Below are 22,929 nucleotides of genomic sequence, written 5' to 3' on the forward strand. Positions count from 1 at the left end.
AGAGCACATGAAGTCAGTGGCATTGTGGAAGGAGAGGCGTACAAGGAGTGTGACTGGTACAGAGATCTCCACACTTGTAAATACAGCACAACTGGAGAGGAACCGCACCTATGTAGCAGCTATTGTTGACATCATTCAATTTATAGCTTTAAACCAGCTGCCTTTTCGTGGCTCAGATGATGCTTTGGATGCAAGAGGTGAGGTGGGCAGTGGCATTTTTCTTGCATTGATGGACTACACCCTTAGGACAAGGACCTTGCTAGGATTTTTAGCACCATCCCTGCGAATGCCACATACACATCACATCACATCCAAAATGAAATTATTGAAATCATGAGAACAATCATCACAGAGGAAATAGTGAAAGATATAGGAGAGGCTTGGTACACATTAAAGGTTGATGGCACCAAAGATCCCACTGGCTGCGAAAATATATCCATAGTGCTTCGCTACGTGGACACAAGCAACACTGTAAGGGAGCGACTTGTCTCAATGGCCACTACCAAACAATGTGATGCCAAGTCTCTGACTCAGCTGGTTTTGGCACAGTTGAGAGACATTGGGCTAAATACAGCGAAGGTGCTCAGTCAGTGTTACGATGGGGCAAGTGTCATGTCTGGAGTACACGGAGGGATGCAGAAAATCGTGCAGGAAGAATTGCAGAGAGAGGTGCCATACGTACACTGCTTTAATCATCAGTTGCATTTGGTTGTGGTGCACGCCATGTCTTCTGATTTCGCACTGGAAAACTTTTTCAGTGTATGCACCTCACTCTACAAGTACTTCAAGAAACCTACAGTGGCTGCAGTGTACACGGGCGAGAAGTTGAAGAGGTTGCTTGAGCAACGGTGGACAGGCCACCTGGCCACAGTGACGGTGATCCTGAAATCAATTGATAACATTGTCCACTTGCTTCGTGGGATCGAAGGCTCCCAAACCAGTGCAGCAGAGGTGCGAATGGAGGCCACAGGGCTTTTGAAGGCCATTACCCAGCCCAGCTTCCTGTTCATTGCCTGCATGACGCATCAAATATTGAGTTTGCTTGATCCTCCCAACACTGCACTCCAAGCCAAATCCACAGACCTCTACACTGGTGTCAGACTGGTCCAAAGTGCCTTGGCGTGTGTTGAGAAGCTGAGATGTGATACTCAGTTTGACACATTTTGGGAGAAATTCTCTCAAGACAGACAGACCTCAGAACCTCCTGCAGCAGCACCCCCACAGAAACGACCAAGAAATTTGAGCCACTTGAGTGACTATGTGGTGGACACCACAGTTGGTCACCGTCAAAAGGAAGCGGAAGAGAGGACTGGGTGTAAAAGACTGTATTTCAGTACATTGGATGCTGTAGTGGGAGAGATTAAAGCAAGATTCAGCATAAGAAACAGCCAACTGGTGCAGGCCCTCTGCACCTTACACCCAGGGAGTGAAGATTTCCTGAACACAAACAAAGTGAGACCACTGCTTGACCTAACAGGCACAGAGATGAAGGAAGCTGAGTTTGCTGTAGCACAGCAGTTTCTGCAGGACGAAATGGCCAAATCAAATGAAAACTGGACTACACAGGACATTTTGATACGATACTGTGAGCCTCTAGCAGCCATGCCTACTGTGCTAAAAACACTCAAGCTGAGCCTTACCTTCGGTGCATCAACTGCAACATGTGAAAATTCATTTTCAACTCTCAAAAATGTGTTCAGTGAACACAGAAGGAGCATGCTCCACAAAAGAAAAGCCTGTCTCATCCAGATTGCTGTGGAGAAGGACCTCACCAAGAAGTTAACTGGAGAGTGGAAAGAGACGCTGCTAAGAAGATTCAGCACAGCTTCAAGGAGGCTGCAGCTCTTCTGAGGGTAAGAAATATTTTTTGTAATCACATTTCAGATTTTATTGTATCAAGTATTATGTTTATTTTAACATGATTATGTATCCTACACTGCTATAGTTGTTGGGTAATGTTAGTCATTTTATTCTACTGAGGGGGGAATACCTCGTTTGTATTAAATATAATAATGTACAATTTGTTATGTACATAGTTTAACCTTTGACTTTTGACTGTCCAACAAGGATCCTGTGCCCCCTGGTGGATCAAGTGTGCCCCTGTCTTGGAACCTGGGACAGTTTGAGAAAATGGCTGCTGACAGCCTGATGTCTACATACTGGTAGTTGTTACAATTTGAATGACATTGTAAAATTATTTGTTCATATATGTCAACAACAGCTTCTTTTATTAATGTATTAAATGTATTATGTTCATAAGAACCCATATTTCTTTTTATTGTATTTATTTACTGTTATGTTAACTTTAAGAATTATACTGATTACTTTTTGGACAAAGTTCAAAATCTGAAAGTGTTCTTTCCTTGTTCAGCTAAAATCTGTTTTATTTTTAAGTGGCAATGTAAAATTATTTGTTATGTCAAATATCCTGCCCCAATTTATAAAAAATAAACGTTATTTTTGAATTGCAGTCACATGTTTTTTTTTTTGTGTAGAATTCTGTTCTTTTTTACAACTCACACATCACACATATCAAAAACCTATCTCATATTCAAAGCTATCTAAGATATCAATAAGCAAATGTTGCAGCTGAAATGTTCTCCACATCACAAGACATGATATGATACCATCTTTTAAGCACAGTAATTGTTTGTTGTCTCAACATGTCAGTAGAACTACACAGAAGTGCTTGTCTATGGTAGAAAGGCCTGTGTGTAAAAAAGCGAAGTCTGAACTGAAGCTGGGTAGCTGGTTTGTATAGTACTGGTGCACCCCCTGTAATCTCAGATGCACCCCAAGGCATTCTGTTCTGGAACCGGGCCTGGTTGCCTATGATTCGAAGTAGTCTTATTGCTGCTCAGAAGGAGGATGTCACTTTAGCGAAGTGTTTTGTTGCGGCTCTTGCTCCAGAGAGCGCTAAAAATAAAGTAATGGATTATTTTATAGAAAATGATCTCCTGATGCGGAGATGGAAATCTCGCGCTGATTTTGATAATGAGTGGAGTAATGTCTTTCAAATTGTTGTGCCTACACAGTACCGACAGTCCGTGTTATCTCTGGCTCATGAACATCTCTGGTCTGGTCATCTAGGTATTACAAAAACCTATGACAGAGTGTTGCGACATTTCTTCTGGCCAGGTTTGAAGCGAGATGTGTCTTTGTTTTGCCGTACGTGCCATGTATGTCAGATCACGGGGAAGCCTAATCAGGTTATTAAGCCTGCGCCTCTTCACCCGGTCCCGGCTATAGGGGAACCGTTTGAGCACGTACTGGTTGATTGTGTTGGCCCGCTGCCGAAAACGAAATCCGGTAACCAGTTCCTGTTAACAATCATGTGTGTAGCTACCCGGTATCCTGAAGCTATCCCTCTTAGGAGTATAACAGCTCAGTCAGTAGTAAGGGCCCTGATCAAGTTCTTTTCTACTTTCGGCCTCCCTAAGATTGTGCAAACCGATCAAGGTACCAACTTCCTTTCGGGTATTTTCGAACAGGTGTTAACATCCCTGTCCATATCACACAGGATCTCGAGTGCTTATCACCCGGAGTCGCAGGGGGCACTTGAAAGATGGCATCAGACATTTAAATCAGTATTGCGCAAATGTATCATGGACAGCGGTAGGGAATGGGATGAAGGCGTTCCTTTGGCTCTATTTGCAGTTAGGGAAATAGTGCAAGAGTCACTAGGTTTCAGTCCAGCAGAGCTGGTATTTGGTCACACAGTGAGAGGCCCTTTAAGAGTGTTAAAGGATCAACTAACAGGCGAGAGTTCTCCCACCCAGCGACACGTGCTGACCTACGTGAGTCGCTTCCGAGAACGACTGCACGAGGCTTGCAGTATCGCTAGGAAGAGTCTATCTGTTGCACAACACGGTATGAAGCGGCAGTTCGATAAAAAAGCACTTCCACGTTCTTTACAGCCAGGTGACTTGGTTTTAGTGTTACTGCCTATTCTAGGTAATTCAATGAGTGCTCGATTTTCAGGACCGTACACTATTGACAGGAGGTTGAGTGCCACTGACTATGTCATCCGGACTCCGGATAGAAGACGGAAAACCAGAGTGTGTCATATAAATATGTTGAAAAACTATTACACTAGAGGCGAAGTCCAGCCAGAGACACGCAGTGCGCCTCTTGTAGCCTCTGTTGCAGCTGCGGTGTCTGTAGCTGAGATCCCAAATGCAGTGAGTGATGAGGATGGCCTGAGTTTGCGCAATGCCCAGCAACAGACCCCTCGGTTATCCAATTCAGAGATGTTGTTAAAACTTCCATCTTTAATGCATCATTTAAGCAGGGAGCAGGAATCTGACCTACTCTGCCTTATCTCTGAGTTCCCCTGTCTGTTTGGAGATGTGCCTACCCGCACTACGGTGCTAGAGCACGACATAGAGGTGGGTGAGTCCAGGCCTATTAAACAGCACCCATACAGGGTAAATGCATACAAAAGATCTTTGATGAAAAAAGAGGTTGATTATTTACTGGAACATAATTTAGCCCAGCCCAGCTCCAGTCCATGGAGTTCTCCGTGTTTATTGGTTCCAAAGCCTGACGCTACTGTCAGATTCTGTACAGATTATCGGAAGGTAAACCATATAACTGTGCCTGACTCATTTCCTATGCCCCGCGTAGATGATTGCGTGGATACCATAGGAGCAGCTCGTTTTGTCACAAAGTTAGATCTATTGAAAGGTTATTGGCAAGTTCCCCTTTCAGCACGTGCTTCTGCTATCAGTGCCTTTGTGACTCCTGACAATTTTTTGCAATATTCTGTGATGGCTTTCGGCATGAGAAATGCACCGGCCACTTTCCAACGGTTGGTGAATATTGTATTTAGTGGTGTCTCTAACTGTACTGCATATTTGGATGATGTGGTAATACACTCGTCAGAGTGGACTGCTCATGTGGCTTCGCTAAGATCTGTGTTTCAGCGACTGGCGGATGCATCCCTAACACTGAACCTGGCAAAATGTGAGTTTGGGAAGGCAACTGTGACCTACTTGGGTAAACAGGTGGGCGGAGGCCAAGTGCGTCCCTTGGAGGCCAAGATCGCAGCAATCACGTCTTTCCCAGTGCCCACCACTCGACGGGAATTACGCCGATTCCTCGGAATGACGGGTTACTACAGAGGGTTCTGTAGGAACTTCTCTTCTGTTGCAGCCCCAATGACTGACTTAATCAGTCCATTGGTAAAGTTTGTCTGGACAGATAAGTGTCTAATTGCCTTTGAGTGCTGTAAAGCACTTTTGTGTAATGCACCCATACTTAGTGCTCCTGATTTTAATAAACCATTTTCCATTGAAGTCGATGCAGTATAGGTGCTGGTGCAGTTCTCACTCAGATGGATTCTGAGGGTTTGGTCCACCCTGTAGGTTTCTTTTCAAAGAAATTTAGTAGTAGCCAAATGAAATACTCTACAATAGAACAGGAGACGTTGGCTTTGCTGCTCGCACTCCAATTTTTTGAGGTATATGTTGGGTCAAGTGCGGAGCCTGTGATGGTTTATACGGATCATAATCCGCTGGTGTTTCTCCATCGAATGCTAAATCACAACCAACGACTTATGCGTTGGTCATTAGTTATCCAGAATTACAACCTGGTGATTCACCACAAAAAAGGCACAGAGAATGTCTTTGCAGACGCTCTGTCTCGTGTGTAAATATGGTTGGGGTAAGGTATCGTTGATTGGTTTTGGATTCACGGTTTTGGGTTTGAGGTATCGTCAGCCATGGGCTGACTCTTTAAGGGGGGGAGTGTTACGAACCATGTTCTGTATGTCCTATATGTGTACATGTATTGTGTTCTGTTTGTGTTTTTTTGTCTTCTCCTCCTGGGTGCCTGGAGATGCCTGCAAGGACCGGAAGGGGGAGCTCTCGGGCAGGACGCGTCGGAAGTGGCCTGAGGAAGAAGCATCATGGCCGCTCATCTCAGCTGGTGCCAGCAATACAATCACCACACCTGGTCCAGATCAACAATCAACCCTTCCCCTTTAAATAGTGCTTTGTTTTTTGTTAGCGAGAGAGGAGGCTTTTTGGAGGAAGCTGTGTCAGAGCGCTGTTGGTTTTTGTTTGGTTTAGCGTAGATATTTGCTGGTGCCTTGATTTAATTTTGTCTTTATTAATTGAGTTGTTAGCTGCTGCCTACGTTTGGTTTTGTCTTTGTCTTTGTGAATGTTTGTTTGTTGTGCGCACTGGGACAACAAGGACAGGTAAGATACTCCGGGGTCTACATATAACACACACGTAGGTTTACTTCTTGTTAATACCCCAGGTTAGAGTGAGCACCACCCGCTGTACTTTTGGGTGCTAAGCACCTGTAAAGGGGGGGTGGGTTTTTTTTGTGTTCTTTTCTTTGGTGCCACTGAGAGTCCTTGTTGATCCCTGTGTTGCGTTGTTTAAAATAAATACTTTCTTTGCCTTTTATCGAGTAATGGTTTGTGTGATGCACCCTCACTTCTCCATACCTGCTGCATTTATGCTATGCCCCACTCCGAGCCACCAGGGGGCATAACATATAGCCGGTCTGAAAAAGACAACAACCATGCATTCTTACATTTACACATTTTGAGTCTCCAATCAACCCAACCTGGCATGTCTTTGGACAGTAGGAGGAAACTGGAGAGCCCATTTTAGAGGGTTCCAGTAATTGTCAGTCCTTAATGCAAGCTTAACTAAAGTGTCATCATCTTTTTAATGTTCCTATGGTGTTATTTCAAGCAGAACAGACTCATATAACCTTAATTGCGTCTAACTCAATGTGGCCTTTTCAGAAACAGTTCTATCTGTTGCATCCGGTTGGAGCAAGAGGTCTTGTCACATTGTCCTCTTTAAACTACGACCACAGATATAGAACTTCCTCAGAATATTCACTTCAGGCCTCTCTACGGGGGAAAGGTCCCTGATGGGATTTACTGTGGAAGAATCAGAATCATTCAGTTTGTCACTCAAGAGCTTTTATCTCCTCCTCTAAAGCTCTGTGGGGCTGCAGCAGGAATACTTTCATCTGTTTTACGTGTATTTGTTCCTGTTTCGCTCCCAAACAGCTTCCCACTGCTGTGCATTCTGTGAAGGACAACTGCTCTTGAACGGTCACGTTAATGATGGCGTTGTCCTCTCTCTGCATTCGGATATCTGGAGATCTCTTCATCTGATTCCAATGTGCGGTAGAGTCGTAAGTAGTGGTGATTTGAGGAAAATGAATGGGACCAGGATTCTGTCAGTTGTGACTTTTTCACTCTGTGGGAGCTCCGCGCTGGCTCACCAAAATATGTCACTGGCAGGGACACAGAGAGACATGAGGGCTTCATTAATCTTGAGGAGTGAGCTGCTGCTTCTCTGTTGCTATAAAAAGGCTGCAAGCCAGAATCATTAATCCAAGAGAGAGGTCTTGTTGTTCCCGAGTATCGAGCCCAGACTGGTCATCTAAATGAAGCTAAGCGGAAGTTCAGTCAGGAACACTGTCTTCATGTGCATGCCTCTTAAGTCGCATGCACAGTTCCCAATATCTCTAAGCTCCACCAGCTCATTCTCTTTTCACTCTAGTCATCCAATCACAGCATGGCATGCTCGCCTTGAGCCAATCACCAATAAGCCGTCACAGCAGATGGAAGTATCTAGAAACCAGAGCAGAGAGAAAAACAAACTCTGAAACTTAAATATACAAATGAAGTGATTACTTACTCACCAGTAATATATGTATGTATAAGCCCACTTTGGCTTTATAACAATAAAATGAGGTAAACCCATTTACTGTGGACATCCTAACTGACGCACAGTGATTAACCCATCTACTGCGATGATGGTGTCAGGGTGAAGTCTGTAAATCCAAACCTCGCCTTTTGGTATCACCTTGGGTTAGCCATAAATCCAGAGCAAAGGTCTCCTGGGTTGCAAATCTTCTGGTATTTTAGGATGAGTCTGAAGCAATCAAACTCGAGCCCTTCCATATCAGTATTACTGAACGATCAATTTGAGATTAGGAAAATGGCCTCAAGGGCTGTGAGGGAGTTCATTACTAGTCAGACCACTTAGGTACTACATCAATCAAATTCTAGTTTGATATTTGTCCGACCTAGTTTCCATCAACCACCTTGAAACTACATGTGGTGTGTTATTGAACAAACCCCATTTAATGCTTGTTAAGACAGAAATCAACACTTCTTAATACGCGTAAACTTGCAGACAATGTTGACATTAGAAAGGTTTAATTAAGAAACCACCCGAGACATATAAACCAGAAAGTGAACAAGACGGGGGTGAGATGGGAGAGAAGGGCAGCTTGGAGGGATAAGGCAGGGCAAAGCAGATAATCATGTGTTTGACATTTTCAGTGTTTGGTGTAAGTGAGAGGATGGGAGAAAAGAAGATGAATAGACAAGGGATTATGGGTCTGAAAAGACCGACGGCTTGCCTTAAGATGCTTTCTGTCTTAAATGCAAGTGGGAGGAAGTGAGAGGAGGGCCAGTGGTCAAAAAGAAAGACAGAGACAGTCATAGAGAAAACATGTGATAGGAGAAAAGACAGGAAAAGGGAGAGAACCCTCCCACACTCACCAGTCTGTTATTTCTAAACTGCCCTCCAGGCTGTCAGGAAGGGGTGACGCATGTCTGGCTACCGTGTATTTACTTGTTTTATGACACAGCCACAGAGGTAAACACAAATCATCCATTTTCTGTCACTTCCGAAAATGAATTTCAATGAACTCCCACTGCAGGCTGTCTATTTAAATACATACTGTATGTACTGTATAAACAGCACAGATTAACAGTTGCTTTAAAAAGACTTTCATTTTTTATCTTAATTTAGAGCATCATGTTCACCTTAAAAACGTTTTTTTTTTGTTTCTATTTCTGTTCCCATTTCCTAAAACAAGCACAGAACAGAAAATAAGCATAACGTATCCCCTTATCAGATTTCATTAGAATTGCTTAATCTTTTCCATAATCTTGTAGTTGGGACTTGGCCAGGTGGGGAGATGTGAAAGCCAGAACATGACACAATGAGTCTGAACGAAAGGACAAGAGAATCAAGATCTTCATGCTCTTTTTAGATCCTGTGGGAGAGATTTGGAATTCTAAAGTGAGTTTGGTATTTGTTCTTTTTCTCTCTGCCGCTGTCGCTCATTTTTAACTCAGCAAAGTCGTTTTCAGACATCACCTGCGGAGTCCAGAACCAATTTCCGGACTCCGGAAAGTATCACACAGAGGCAGGTTCTCCGCGCAGACGCCTTCACAACACGGTTAAATTAATAAATATTAGTATCTGGCGTTCCTAAATATTATTATGATTCATAGGTTTGCCCACTACTGGCCTTGACTCGCACTGACAAGCAAAAATGTGCAACTTTTGAGCCTTTGTATTTTCTTTATTCTTTTGTTCAAGGGTTAACATAAGGGGTCATCAGGTACTACAGACATGTGTATCCACAATCTCCAAGCATCAGGCCATCAAAATGCCCTTTACATGATAGACAGATTGTCACAATACAGCATGATGTGTGGGCTGCTGGGTGTCACTTTGCTGTTCCTGAAAAATGTGTCAGTCATGGTACAGCTAGAGAGACTAGACTAACCGCACCTGATAAACAAAGACAGTCAAGCCAACCTGACCCAAGTGTTTCTCTGAACTCGGCTCAACCCTTGGGTCAACACAGTAGACCTCGCCCTTAGGTTGGTCACCATTAAATAGTGGACACATGACAGAGGAGTTTAGGTAATTCTAATGTATCCTGAATTGCCCTGGATATACATAATATAGAATAACTAGAACTTTCATTTGACTACATTATCATCAAATACCTAAACATTCATAACATGAAATGAAGAATCTGCAATTGTTAGACCTTTTCTTTGGAATTTTTGTGCTGCTATTATATAAAGACTTTTTTTTACGGTAATGCCCAGGGACCTTAAAAAGTGCATCCAGCTGTCAAGTGAGATAAAGTACCATCTTGCAAACAGAATTATTGCGTGGATGTTCAACATCACCTTTGGAACACTGAGGGTCCGGTGGCAAAACGGCACAAGGCATGGGGGACACTAGATTAGAGACGTCTGGCCCTAGAAGGTGGCAAAGATATTGAGTTCTCTCAGATGAGAATCAATATCTTCCAAAGAGAACATGATCAGGATAAAACCGGCGGATTCTGGCTCCCTCCTAACACCCTTGACCTGCATTGTGAGCCTCTTGCGCCAATATCAATCAAATCTGTTTTTGTCTTTACTCGTGTGTAGAGGGTCAGCGCCATGGACGTAGCCTGCTTGGAGCAGTGTAGAGGTGCAGTGTGAGTTACCATGGCAACAGCACCTTGGGTTTAATCTATCCGTCTTTCGTTCTATGGGTTAATTGGGAAGTTACACCTGATGCCACAAAGTTAGTCCTGAAGTTACTCTGGAAAACCAGTGTCCTTGGTTGCTAGAGCCATGTCTCAGGTGGACCACCCTGCATATGTCACTCCGCCACACAAAGGATGTAACAGGCTGAGAGGGTCATCACACCCTCAAATTCAGGGATTCCCTGTGACCTCTGCACTTAGTTTACTTCTGAACATCAGGATTCATGGCGAGTGAAGTTCCACCACATCAAAATCACAGAAAGCAATTATAGAACAATGTCAATATTGTCAATATTAGCTGTCCTCTCATTAGTGCAAGCCGATGGTTGCATGTATTTTACCCTTGAACATAAACTCCCTTAATTCAATTTTTTACTTCAGCGTGAGTTTCTCCTCTGCAACCTGTGCCAATGTTTGGCTGGATCGAGCTGAAGTGGAGGTGACAGGTGCTGTAAGCTGAAGGACGACTAAACCACTCCTCAAGATTTTTTATGCGAGTTGTATCTTCTGTCCAGCTCAGCCAACACTCTCTGAATTGCAAGTGTGAAACCAGTGGGGGGAAATTCAACTGGGCCCGACAGCTAACTCTCAAATTCCAGACTCTCGCTTTTTGTCTTGTCACTCACTGTGTGTCTCCTTTATTGAACTCACAACCTAATGGAGACGTCATCCTCTCCTTGCTTTAAAACTGTCAAAATTGACCTCAGAGGCCCCTGACATATTTGTAGGGCAGTAGTCAGTCAAATCCGGAGAGAGGATTTCCACAAGCTGTAGAGAAAGGTTTTTTGAAATTGCTCATTGTTGCGTTTGAAGTCTGTTCTTCATTATGAGTATAGACACGTTTTGGCTAAGGACAAAATAAATGCTGATTATTGGCATCGAGCAGAGGGAGGATGCTTTAGTATGCGCTGACAATCTTGTGTCATGTGGAGCCATTTCTATCTGGTCCCATAAAGCCTTAAGCAACGGTCTGCCAGCAAGAAATAGGCCCAAAAAGTGAAAAGTGACTGGAGAATGTTCAAAAACCAAACGTCACTCCTGCCAGCAGTCTACAGTTCTAATCCCAACCACCTGAAGAGTATGGACGGCACAGTTAGCATGCTAACTTTTGTGTCATTCAAGCAGGGCCAGACTAAAAGTTAAAATTCAAAATTCTAATATAAAGTTATTGTTCTAGTGAAGTGACTATTTTACAAACTTGAATTACAACAATAAAGAAGTGCTTACTGATAATTGACAATAAGAGGGGAGGACAGTCAATAGCAGAGGTCACTAACAGGTGGGCCGCGGTCTCAATCCAGACATGCCATCCAATTTGGACCCAGACTTGAATCCCATAAATCATTGAGAATTGTCACAATTCTTTTTGCAGGTCTTCTGACCTTGATTGCATTACATCATAGAGATGTCCCTACTATTGTTTCTGGTTCAGTGGCTGTACGTCTCAGCACCTGAGGTTATCAGTGAGATTTAGAGAGAGGCAGGGAGAGCAAATCAGTGGAGGAGCAATTCCTGTCAATAAGGTAGGTGTAATAAGTCTCTGCAGTGTGTAGCAGTGTGCGTAAACCCGGGTGTTACTGTGTATGTGTGTGTACGCACGCGCTCTACAGTAATAAGCTTGTTGTGGTCTCCAGCTCATTTATCTGCACAGTGACCTTCAGTTACTTGGCCTTCACTCAAACACTCTCCACGCTAATGCACAGACACACTGATTCTCTCTCTCTCTCTCTCTCTCTCTCTCTCTCTCTCTCTCTCTCTCTCTCTCTCTCTCTCTCTCTCTCTGGAGACAGACAAACCCGTTGATACACACATGTAAATAATAACATGCAGACAAATACATGCATGCACTCCTCATCTCAGCTATAACAAACAAATTCACTTACATGTACATAATGTTCCAGAATAAATGTGTATCTAATTACATGGCACTGCTATGACCTGTTTTGGGGATGAAACATGATCAGAGCTCTGAGACCTGATTCATGAACTTTGCTTGGTTGTTTAGCAAAATTACATCATGAGATTCAGAGCTTAAGCACCAAATATTCACACTTTCAGCTGAAATATAAAGTAACAAACCCCACACAAGTCTTAAATAAATTAGTTTTTGAATTACTCTTGTGAAAAATTGCGTTAATACCTTTTTTTTGTACCACTTTTGCACCTTTTTACCTACTTCTGGTCCTGTTCGTGTTCGGGAATCCTGGGCTGTATGTTCGGACAGAAGCTGAGACAGTTGGCCCCAATGCAAACATCCACATTCCTCGTTGGATCTTATCTGTCATTACTCGACTATCTGTGGTCAATGCAACACACCTGTAACCACATTGGTCTGACGATGATTCATACTGATTCAAGAAAACGTTAAGCATTAGAGACTCACCCCAATCACTTCAACACAGTTAAGTGCAGAGGCGGCTCTATGCATGGGCACACTGAGAGCCTGCTAAGGCCCTTAAGGCCACTAGAGAGTCCCCAGGAGTCCTCAAAATCTCTCTTGAGAAAGCTTAAAGTGGATTTCTGATATATTATGTCACTTATTATCATACAAAAAAAAAAAAAAAACGTACAGCCGGCTTGTTATGTCATCAAACATAATGAGCTGGCTAATGCTACTGCTATAATCAATCCCACTGCAGAGCAACAGCCGCTACTAATAAAAGTGATAATGGGTGTGATAGCATTGGTAATATTTAACAGTGTTGGTGGTATTTAGGTCATTGGAGCCTCAAAATCAAATCCTGGATCCTTGAAGTCTTGGGCTGGTTATGCCAATAGATTTTGAATTGTAAATGAAAATCAGTGATGGCTGGACAGATTAAGTCAACAGATTTGGCACTAGAAGAGAGATAATGGGACTTGTGCATTTCCATGGATGACAGGTTTCTTTAGTGTGTTCTCTTGTCATATAGTCGCACACTCTCATTTCAAGCTCTCAGACGTGGGTCATTTCAGGACCACAGAAGAAAAAACATATTCTGTCTTCAGCTATGTTTATTTCTGTCTTGCCATCAGCAAGACATTCCGTGACCCCATATTTCTTGGGTGCTTGACAGAGAACTCCGGCCCTTTTTTTACAGTAAAGATGCTTTCTGCTGCCTTGGAATTTATTTACTCTGTGGAAGTGTCGACTAATAAAAGCCAGCAGATTAAACTGGGTTCACTGGGAAGTTTTGCAGAGACACTCAGACAGATAGAAAAGTCTTCAGACTAGTCAATGTCCAAATGAGAATAAGGAGAGGTGAAGAGAGTGATATGGTTTTCTGAATTGCCTAAACACTAAACTCCATTCTCTAAACTAAAACTGTTAACCGGCAAAACAAAGTTATCCAATCAATCACATAGTTGGCAAAACTGTAAACACTGTTAATCTGGTTTGACACACTTTGCGAATCTTAATCGCCCATTTGGTAAAACTTTAAGCACTTTCTCATCTCACAAAATGTGGTGCACTTTAACCCAGACTCACACACACAGGCCCCAAAGGTTAAACCCAACTAACCTGTTGTCATCGTTAACACACAATCACAAAAAAATGTAACAGACGTGTAGGACCATGCAACACTAAACTTCATCAATATTTCTGAAGGTCTGCGGGATGATTTACTCAGACATGAGAGGAGAGGTCATGAACAAGCAGATCTTCCTGTTTGTTTTGTCATTTGGGACAATGTGTGATTTCACTGTTGTGAAAGAAAACGTGAATGGTTCATCAATAACCAGCCTTCTCTCAATGTTTGCCTTCGGTCATAATCTCCCCTCCTAAACCCTATAGAGGAATTTTTCTCAGCATATGACTGAAACCCCCATACCCAGGAAAAAATCTTCTCCTGTAAGGGGTGTGATGATGTTGGAGTAGAATCTATTCAAGGCTGTAGTCCTCTGGAGAGGATTGTCTGGGATGTAGATGAAGTCCTGTGGTCTGACCCGGCCCAGAGGCATGATGCTGGGGTGAAATGAATGATTGATTTGCTTACTGTGAAATCATACAGTGCAGTTTTTATGTCTGCATATATACTTTTTCATACGTTCAGGAATGTGCTAATATCCTACAGCAAATATTTTCAGTAATTTATCAGTAAAATTGTTTTTACTATGCCAAGATTGCAGTGTTTTGCATTTATTTGTGTGCTGTGTAATGATTGTTGAGTGGTGTTTTTGCATTGGCTGGTTTTGTCTGTTATTTGACAGCATGGTTTGGTTTTGGGAATGATATTTATTCTAGAGAAAAACAAATTTAGTCATAACTGCAGAGAAAAAAAGTCCCATCCACTGACTGTTTCCTTTAACCACTGCTTGTTTAGTTCTTGTTTTCCACCTCATAGTGCAAGTGTAAAAAATATCTCTCATTAATAGGCTTATGCAAAAAAAGAGAAGCATTATGTTATACTGGACTGATAACAGTAATTCACCAAGCATATGACGTTCTAATTAAGCCAATAAACCAATGTAGATTAAGGCTCTAAATTCAAAAACATATATTTTATGAATTATTCATTTGGATGGTGAAACTGCTCTGAACTATTGAACTAAGGAATGAAAGAAATCACAACGTTTCTTTTGATTTATTTTTATTGCCTAGCAATGATAAATAAAGTAATTTAACTTATGAAGATTGTCCATTGATTCCTGAGTCCTTATCTTTTACTTGTATTTATTGTGCAGTATATTATGCACTAGGAACTTAATAACTTATTTTCAACTAACCTTATTGGACCCTGTTCAGACTTTGCCACTCCCATTCACTTTCCGAATATGGATTTAGAATATCAGCCAAATTATTTTCACAACCTTTGTGATTGGGTAATGATGTCATACGCTCTCACATAAGTCACGAGTCTGTATGATATCAACTGTATTTTCAGAATAAGGTGTCCGATTCACACTGTCAAGCAGAAGTACTACACTACCCACAATCCTCAGTTGTAATGGCTTCATCTCTGATTGGTGGAGCCTGCTCTTACAATGGAAATATTTAACACAACTGCTATTTACATACAGACAAAACACAAAACTATAAAATATTGCAACGCATATTTTAAATAAAAAGGTTACATTTAAAAAGAAGAGCCCAGAGACGCTCCAAAAGGTGGCGGTTTTCATTATACTGTATTGGCTCTATAGTTTTGGGATAGATCTGTGAGCCTCATACTACTGAGCCCCTCCATATACCCGGTGGTAACTAGAGCAGATGATTTGAGAAGTCAGTCATCGCATCTTTAGTATCTGGACATGAACATGGCATTTACAGGAAGACTAAAATAGCATTTTTCTGCTCTTCGTTCCTGCACTGTTTTTAATTCAATGCTTTACCTTGTGGTTTATATTATGTCCGCTTACCTCATTCATCTCTTTGTCATCTCTCCTCCGCCCTCCTTCTCCTCATTTACCCTCTGTCCTTCTCTTTATTTGTCTCTTTCCTTTCCAGATTTGATCTCTTTCTCTCTGATTTCATGGCTTTATTGTCTGTTGTACGAAACTGTTTCTTTAGAAACCAAAGTGTGCCTCCGGGGAGAGGAGAGGACCCCCTGGCAGCCAGGGAAGAAGACAGGAAGAGGTGACACAAAGAGGTTAGAGAAGTCACTATTGAAAGAAAGAAGTTGGCATCAGAAGGAAAACCTGTAAGTGGTGATAGAAAGAGAGAAAAGGAACAAGAAAGATAAAAGATTAAGGGGGAAGTGAGAGATTTCTGTGTGAACATTTAATCTAAATTAGTCACCATATCGATTCTGTTACTTCTATTCATTGGAACAACACTTAGTTTAACACAATACGTCCTCTGGTGCTGACTTCCACAGAGGTATACAGTCTTTGAGAATTCAATTCCAAGCGCCGTCCGTTTTCCCTGAGTAACAACTGCAGCCAGCAGAGCTTCATCAGTGTTTGACTAAATGCTGATTAGGGACTTTAAAATAGTGAAAGGACAATCCCCGTGGACACGTAATAGAACCAGCCTGCTCCCTATATATGTGTGGATCAATTTCTACAAGTAGCAACTTGTTCTGGCAATCTGTTGAACTGTAACAGGATTCCAAAACATTCTATTAAGCTATTTAGTAAAAAAATTTGGGGAAAATTTACAAGAGACAGATTAAGAAATATGCCCTCAATTGAAGCAGTATAACTCAGTAATACTCATTTCTATTCCCTTGTTTGGGTCCAAAATCACTTAAATTCTGCAAATTGCAACATTCCACTTTCTTTTTTTCACACATATGCATGCATTAAGTATACTGTTAATGTATTTATGCTATTAAATGCTTTGACAACATTATTTTTTGATGCATATGCACTCTGCACTTACTGAGAGAAAGTAGTTATCTGGTTTACAAAGATTTAGAGCGCAACTCTCTCAGCAGACTCAAAATAACCTTGAGTTAAGCTTTGAGCAAATGTATTAATAATTGTGACATTTCAAGAGCTTCAAAAGAAGGTACACTTTGTGTCATTTGAATAAGTTTACTTCATAATCCAGCATCTTTGATTTTGAGAGATAGATTTCAAGTTGCAAAGATCTATTTAATGAGAGACATATTTACCATGGGATTACACTCTTTTAAAATGTCGGACTAAAACCCATGCCGGTGAAAACTGTAGGGGAAAGAAAAAGACTAGAATTTGACCTAAGACCTGAGACAGCGGCGGTGCTGAAAAGACGGTTCAGACAGTGATGGAAACTCTTGGGCGACTCTCGGGGGATCATACAAAGAGCATATCGCGGCGGGGATCGGGGCCGTGCGGACCTCGGCCTAAAAGACAAGAGTGACAGATTCCGCAATGACATTTAAAGTTCAACATGCACCAGCTTGATTGATTCGTTGATCGCAAGAAGAAAGTTGATTTTTAAGATGCGACAACACCAAGAATTTGTGAATGTGAAGCTTTGAAAGCAAATACATGAATAGGGGTTAGATAGTATATTACATGTAATGGCAAGATAATGTGAAATGTATATTAGATAAAGTCACAAGTTGATGATCGTATCAAAAAACATTAGTATGGCATAAAAACATATTTAAAACAATGGTTGGCAGGCACTTTTGAAGACCTGAATTGAACTCACTGTGTAAAAAGCTTGGTACTAATTGCTGCTCTTCATAGATCTATCCACTTTATAATGCTGTAATAAATATGGAAAAGTTTCAAAGCCATCTATAACTTAGAGACTACTTTCTAAAAGGTCAATCTGGATTCTCAGAGGTGACTAACCGAGGCTACCTACAGTCACTTTCAAAAGACCCCCGTGGGGGCCATTATGTGTAATAACGGCACTGTGCTCTTTAACATTTCCCATAAACCATTGTGGGGACTCACACCTTGACTTCTGCTTTTTACATAAAATATTAAATTGTATATCATTTAACCAAACCTTTTAGTTTCCTAGTGTTCCTCTTCAGCCAGTTGCAGGCACAGTTCTTTGTCACAGTGGTTACTCAATGAAAAAGTTGGCCACTTTTGTGCAAATTTCAAGGGTGGAAAACTTGAGCACACAAGGTGATATTTCTGATATTTAGTCTCCATCAACTGATGACCTAACTTGAACTGACCTAAGTGTTTTTACCTCATACAGTTTATTTAGTTTCCAGCTGTGATTAGTGAGGGTTATGGAAGAACAGAAAAATCAAAAAATCCAATCAGAGAATCCAATGTGTTTTCTTTGGCTTGGACCAAATTGTTTAATTTGATGAACTTGTTTGCACTGTGTTAGAGGAAGTTCTGAATGTGTACCCTGCTTACTCAAGTCATCAAGCAAGTCAAGTTTCTAAAATAGTCTGTGGGTTCCTGGAAATATTTCTGCAGGTGAAATAGGCTTTGAAATCCAAACACATTTGGTGACCTCTTAACCTGACGCACCAGATGGTTTGTTACACAGAACCATCTGGGAAGGCTGCGATGGAGAGGGGCCGGCGCTCTCAAGAATATACTTGGCAGGTGATTGGAGGAACCATCTGTCTATTACGTACTATCACAGTGGAGCAAAAACAACTTATGCATCGAGAATCCTTCAGTGCCTCGGCTTTCTCTTCTTTCAGGGAAGAAACACTCCTCTTTATTAGTATAACTGATCCTTTAGCAGCATTCAACATTCCCTGTGTTATTGTGGAATCAACAACCTTATGTCTTTTTCACCTATATTATTATTGAAGCCTTGTTTTCCCCTTTTAATTGCCGGAACGTTATATTGAATTATTTCCTGCATTCATTGTGTTGGATATTTTTACCATTTGTTTAATTTTGTATGTCTGTGTGCTTCCCTATTAGACGTGTTTGCCTTTCTGGACTTATCCCTCTGGTTTTGACAATATACTCTAAATAAAGATGGACGACACGACAGCCCCCCAAGAGTGAAGCTAACGCACCCCTATGACCCCCTGGTGGCTGGCTGCAGTATAGGTCATAAATCCGACCTCTTCCATGAAATTGGGTGGGACATGGAACAAAAAAGTCAAACGACATATTAAGTAAAATTTCATCACAGATAGCTTCTGTCATTTAAGATACTTTACTGCTTGATAAACGGGTATATTGTTTTTCTTGCGAAATTAGTGTGTATGTGTTGTATATTAGAACTGTGTTGTTTGTTTCCTTCACAAGCCTGTATTCTGGATCATATGTTGGATGAAAGGAACGTTTTTTAATAAATGATTTGATAGGTAACAATTTAAAATGTCCCATTACCTAAATGTCAATTTTCCTCTAAATATAGCATACATGGAGGAATTAATCTGGTGAATACAACAGATGGTTTCAGAGTATGCTACATCCAATGTGGTGCAATGCATTAAATAACCAGTGACTCGATGAACTGAACCAAAAGAGATCCCACCTGCACCAAGGTTACACTTCTATCATTGCCTCCCATACAAACACAGAAACTCTAAAAAACACACTTCAGGGGAACAGAGTCCAAAAAATACCTTTAAAAAGGTGTGGAAGAAAGGAACACATTAAAAATGCAAAAGAGACAGAGAGGGCAAGATATAAAAAAGCAAAGTTGGTGCAGACAGACGGATTGGAGCAGGGTCGAGTGGAAGAAGAGGAAGATGATAAGAATGTAAGAATAGAAGAATAGAAGGAAAAATATCAAGGGGAGGTTAAAAATGAAGCAAGAGAAAGTTAAGATGGCTTCAATATCTACAAGAAAATCTTACTTCACTCTAACCTGACTTAATGAGACACGCATATTATCCATATGCATGCCGCTGTGTATCTACATAAGTATTGTTACATGGTGAGTTTCAGTACAGGCGATTGTGCCGGTTAACCAGGTCAGTGTCTGATCATTTTGTGTCGCAGCTTCTCATTTCATGCGTTTTTTCTTGGTTGTGTTGCCAGGTTCCTGGAACAATGACCGGGGCCCTTATGGTGAACACTGCTGTGTGAGTTGGTAGCTGGGAGCCCCAGCCAGGGTTTTATGCAGCGTTCAAATTCTACCACCCTGCAGGAATGACAACACACACTATAGGGATTAGGGATCCCTCTAAAACTCTCCCTCTCTTCCTTTATGTCTCTTTTCTCCTTCTCGCTCTCTGTTTTTCTCCGTATCTTTCTTCCTCCTCTGTCGTGATTTCTCTGTTTCCGTCTGATTTAATAAGAGCGGCAGAATAAAGGCTTTACACTCAAAGGGGAATCATTCTGGGAGCCAGGGAAATAGAAAGAGCCTGTCTTAATCACTGCATGCACACTCGCAATCACACACAGACAGACGCATGCGCAGTTCTAGAAGCACCCACACAGAAGCGCATACTCCATATATCATTATCACGGGGTTCCAGGCAGCAGATAATCCGGTAAGAGTTGACATTTAGCAGCCTGTTGTTCGCACAGGCACATTCAGTAGAAGCCCTGATTAACACTGGGCATTAACACGTTTTATGAAGACAAGATTAACACCAACTAGCAGGAGATACATGCCCTCCAAAGCTGCAATAACACAACAAAACAATAGTGTCTCTCTTTGTTTGCTTTACATTATTTTGAAAGTACAGTTTATATTATAGTGTAATAAAGAACGAGTTGCCAGTAAAAGATAAAGTGATAGAATCAGTGATCGAGAACAGATGTCTCACATGTTTATATTGAACATATAAAAACTTTAACATGTTCAATTTATCTACACTTTTCTGTTCCAAAACATAAACCGCAATAGTTGTCTGCAGACAGATTTTGTCACAGCGCCAAAATTGTGCAACATGCAGTCACGAATGTTGGCATTATTGTGCGGTCATGCTGGAATAATTGGAAAAATCATCAGCAACTGGGAAATTTAACATAAACTCTGTTCCAAGTCGGAACAGCATCTCAGAAGGTCTGCACACATTTTGGTACACAAAGTTGCTGAGTTGTTGACAATAAACCTCATTTTACAATCATCTGTAAATTGTAGCTTCTAATGAGAACTGTCACAACTGATCCTTGTTTTTTCTTTTCATTATTAGCGAAAATATTGGACAGACGGTGCTGTTTAAACACTCTGAACACATAAATACAACACATGGTCTTTACAGTGTCCATGTTTTTTCACATTCCGACTTCACAACTCTGGAAATGGGACATTCCGAGAATGCTCAGTTACGCTTGCAGTTCGAGCAAAGATGCCGAAAATATGGGGATAGGAGAGAAAGAAGTTGAAAGTTGCTCGCTAATTTAGTACATTGACCCTCACCTTAAGTCGTGAATCGCTGCCTTCCAATTCCAATCATTTCTGTCCTTTCGAGACATCAGGTTAAAGAAGAGACCACCCTGCAATCAGATCGCAGCAGCTGTACGGCCCATCAGCTGATTTTTTTTTTTATATATAGTCAAGGTTGGTGCATGAAGTATTATTCCTCTGCAGCACATTAAGTTGGGCGAAATACAACAGTTATGATATTCGTTATTTAGACTATTGGTCTATTTGTTTAGTTTAGCTCTCCTTAAATTTACAGAAGCAGCCATAACTGCTCACAACTCCAGACTTTTATTTTGAAGGACAGCTGCCTCTAATTATTTTTCTCAAGTTCTTTTTTCGATTTTAATTTCTCAGGTTTGATTAAAAAAATATGTTGACTCTAAGAGGAGCTGAATTCCATTTTGCCTCCTTAGTCAATGTGACAACAGTGCATGCAAACAGTAACAGCATTTGGACAACATTGGGTATCAAATAATTAGATCACACCCAGCAACAATTTGCATATGTTCACAAAAAAGACAATGAAATTTGTCAATACCTCCCTAAAGGGATGTTTTTCAATAAAACATGAACAACTGGCGATGAGTTCGACTTCATGCACGCACCCACACAGGCCTGTATTTATTTTAAGACTTTCCTGAAATTTGACCTGATTAACTTCATCTGCCGTCTTAGATATATTCAGCTGGGTGTCATCTGCATAATAAAGAGCATTTTGTGGTGCTTTGTGATTATCTTGCCAAAAGGATGCATATTTAATGGGGAAAGTATTGGTCTCAGCACAGAATCATTTTGAATAAAGATGGAGAAAACAGTGTAATTAGTTTATGTATGTAGGAGAATAATCGTGGTATCAAACAGGATCTTGTACATTGCATTGCAGTAAATTTGGCAAGTAGTAATAGGAAACCAAATTGGCTCTACACTCATCAGAACTCCCATACTGCTCATTAGCTGTTCATTCCACAAGTTGATTTTCTTCAAGATCCCTCAAATCCAGTCTAAAGTGTGTGATGGCCTGTGAGTCCATGTTCCCGGGTGTCAGCACGACAGCTTGGGGGCAGATTGGTCTGGCAATGGAAATAGATGAGTCCAGTCTAATTGCACAGCTTTAAAAGTAGGACCGAAAATTGAGACAGAACAGAAAGCATAGCCCAGAGGGACAGAAGGAAAAAGAGCAAACAGAATCATGCATGTACTTATCATGTTGATTTGCCGTACGGACATTGTAATTCAGACAGCGAGAGGAAGAAAAAGAGACTTGACATGGAAAGTCATTACTGTACTCGAACGTCCTGTGTTCTGCCCCGACAGGATCTTCCGTGCTCTGATTAGTCCTTCACACACACAGGCGCTCTCGAGCACAGATCCTGAGTCCTGGGAACAAGAGCGCATGCAACCCACAGTCGATCATACGCACGCCCCTTCACGGTCATTTGCACCCACACCTGCACGCATGCACAATAACCCTCCCACACACGGTAATTCTCCGGTTTTGCCATAACATTTTTTGGCTCAGCAATTTGGCACTAAAAAAAGGCAATTAGGTAGAACATATATATATAGGGAAAATGAAACAACAACGAGAATGAAATGAATACATTGGCAGAGGAATCCAGTCAGATGGAGGAGGGAGACTGAAGAGGAACAAAAACCCTGAAACTATAGATATTGTTTTTCTCATATCCGCAGAATGAGGATGTTTGTCTTTCCTGTAATATATTCTAATGATTCATCTTCTTCTGTGTAATCTTGATACTCTGTCTCCATGCAACATTCCATGTATCTGATTTTATTCTCACTCAACTCTATCAGACCAAGATGTGGAAAGTCCTTCTGTCACATCATATTCTGTGTATTCTCTGTGCAAAAGATGATGTTGTGTTATTTAAGTGCTACATTTGTTTGTTTATGGCTTTAAGTGTGGGTTT

At 41.4% G+C, this 22,929-nt stretch overlaps 1 protein-coding gene across 1 annotated transcript; it reads left to right on the forward strand.

The window, feature by feature from the left end:
* Positions 1–261: 261 nt before the first annotated feature.
* On the forward strand, positions 262–2,783 carry LOC128439619 (uncharacterized). Its single transcript, XM_053421972.1, has 2 exons — positions 262–1,853; positions 2,068–2,783. The coding sequence occupies exon 1, from the start codon at positions 334–336 to the stop codon at positions 1,849–1,851; it is 1,518 nt and encodes a 505-aa protein (XP_053277947.1). The 5' UTR covers positions 262–333; the 3' UTR covers positions 1,852–1,853; positions 2,068–2,783.
* The last annotated feature ends 20,146 nt before the right edge of the window (positions 2,784–22,929 follow it).

This window comes from Pleuronectes platessa, chromosome 5 (genome assembly GCF_947347685.1).
Source record: "Pleuronectes platessa chromosome 5, fPlePla1.1, whole genome shotgun sequence".
Taxonomy (NCBI): domain Eukaryota; kingdom Metazoa; phylum Chordata; class Actinopteri; order Pleuronectiformes; family Pleuronectidae; genus Pleuronectes; species Pleuronectes platessa.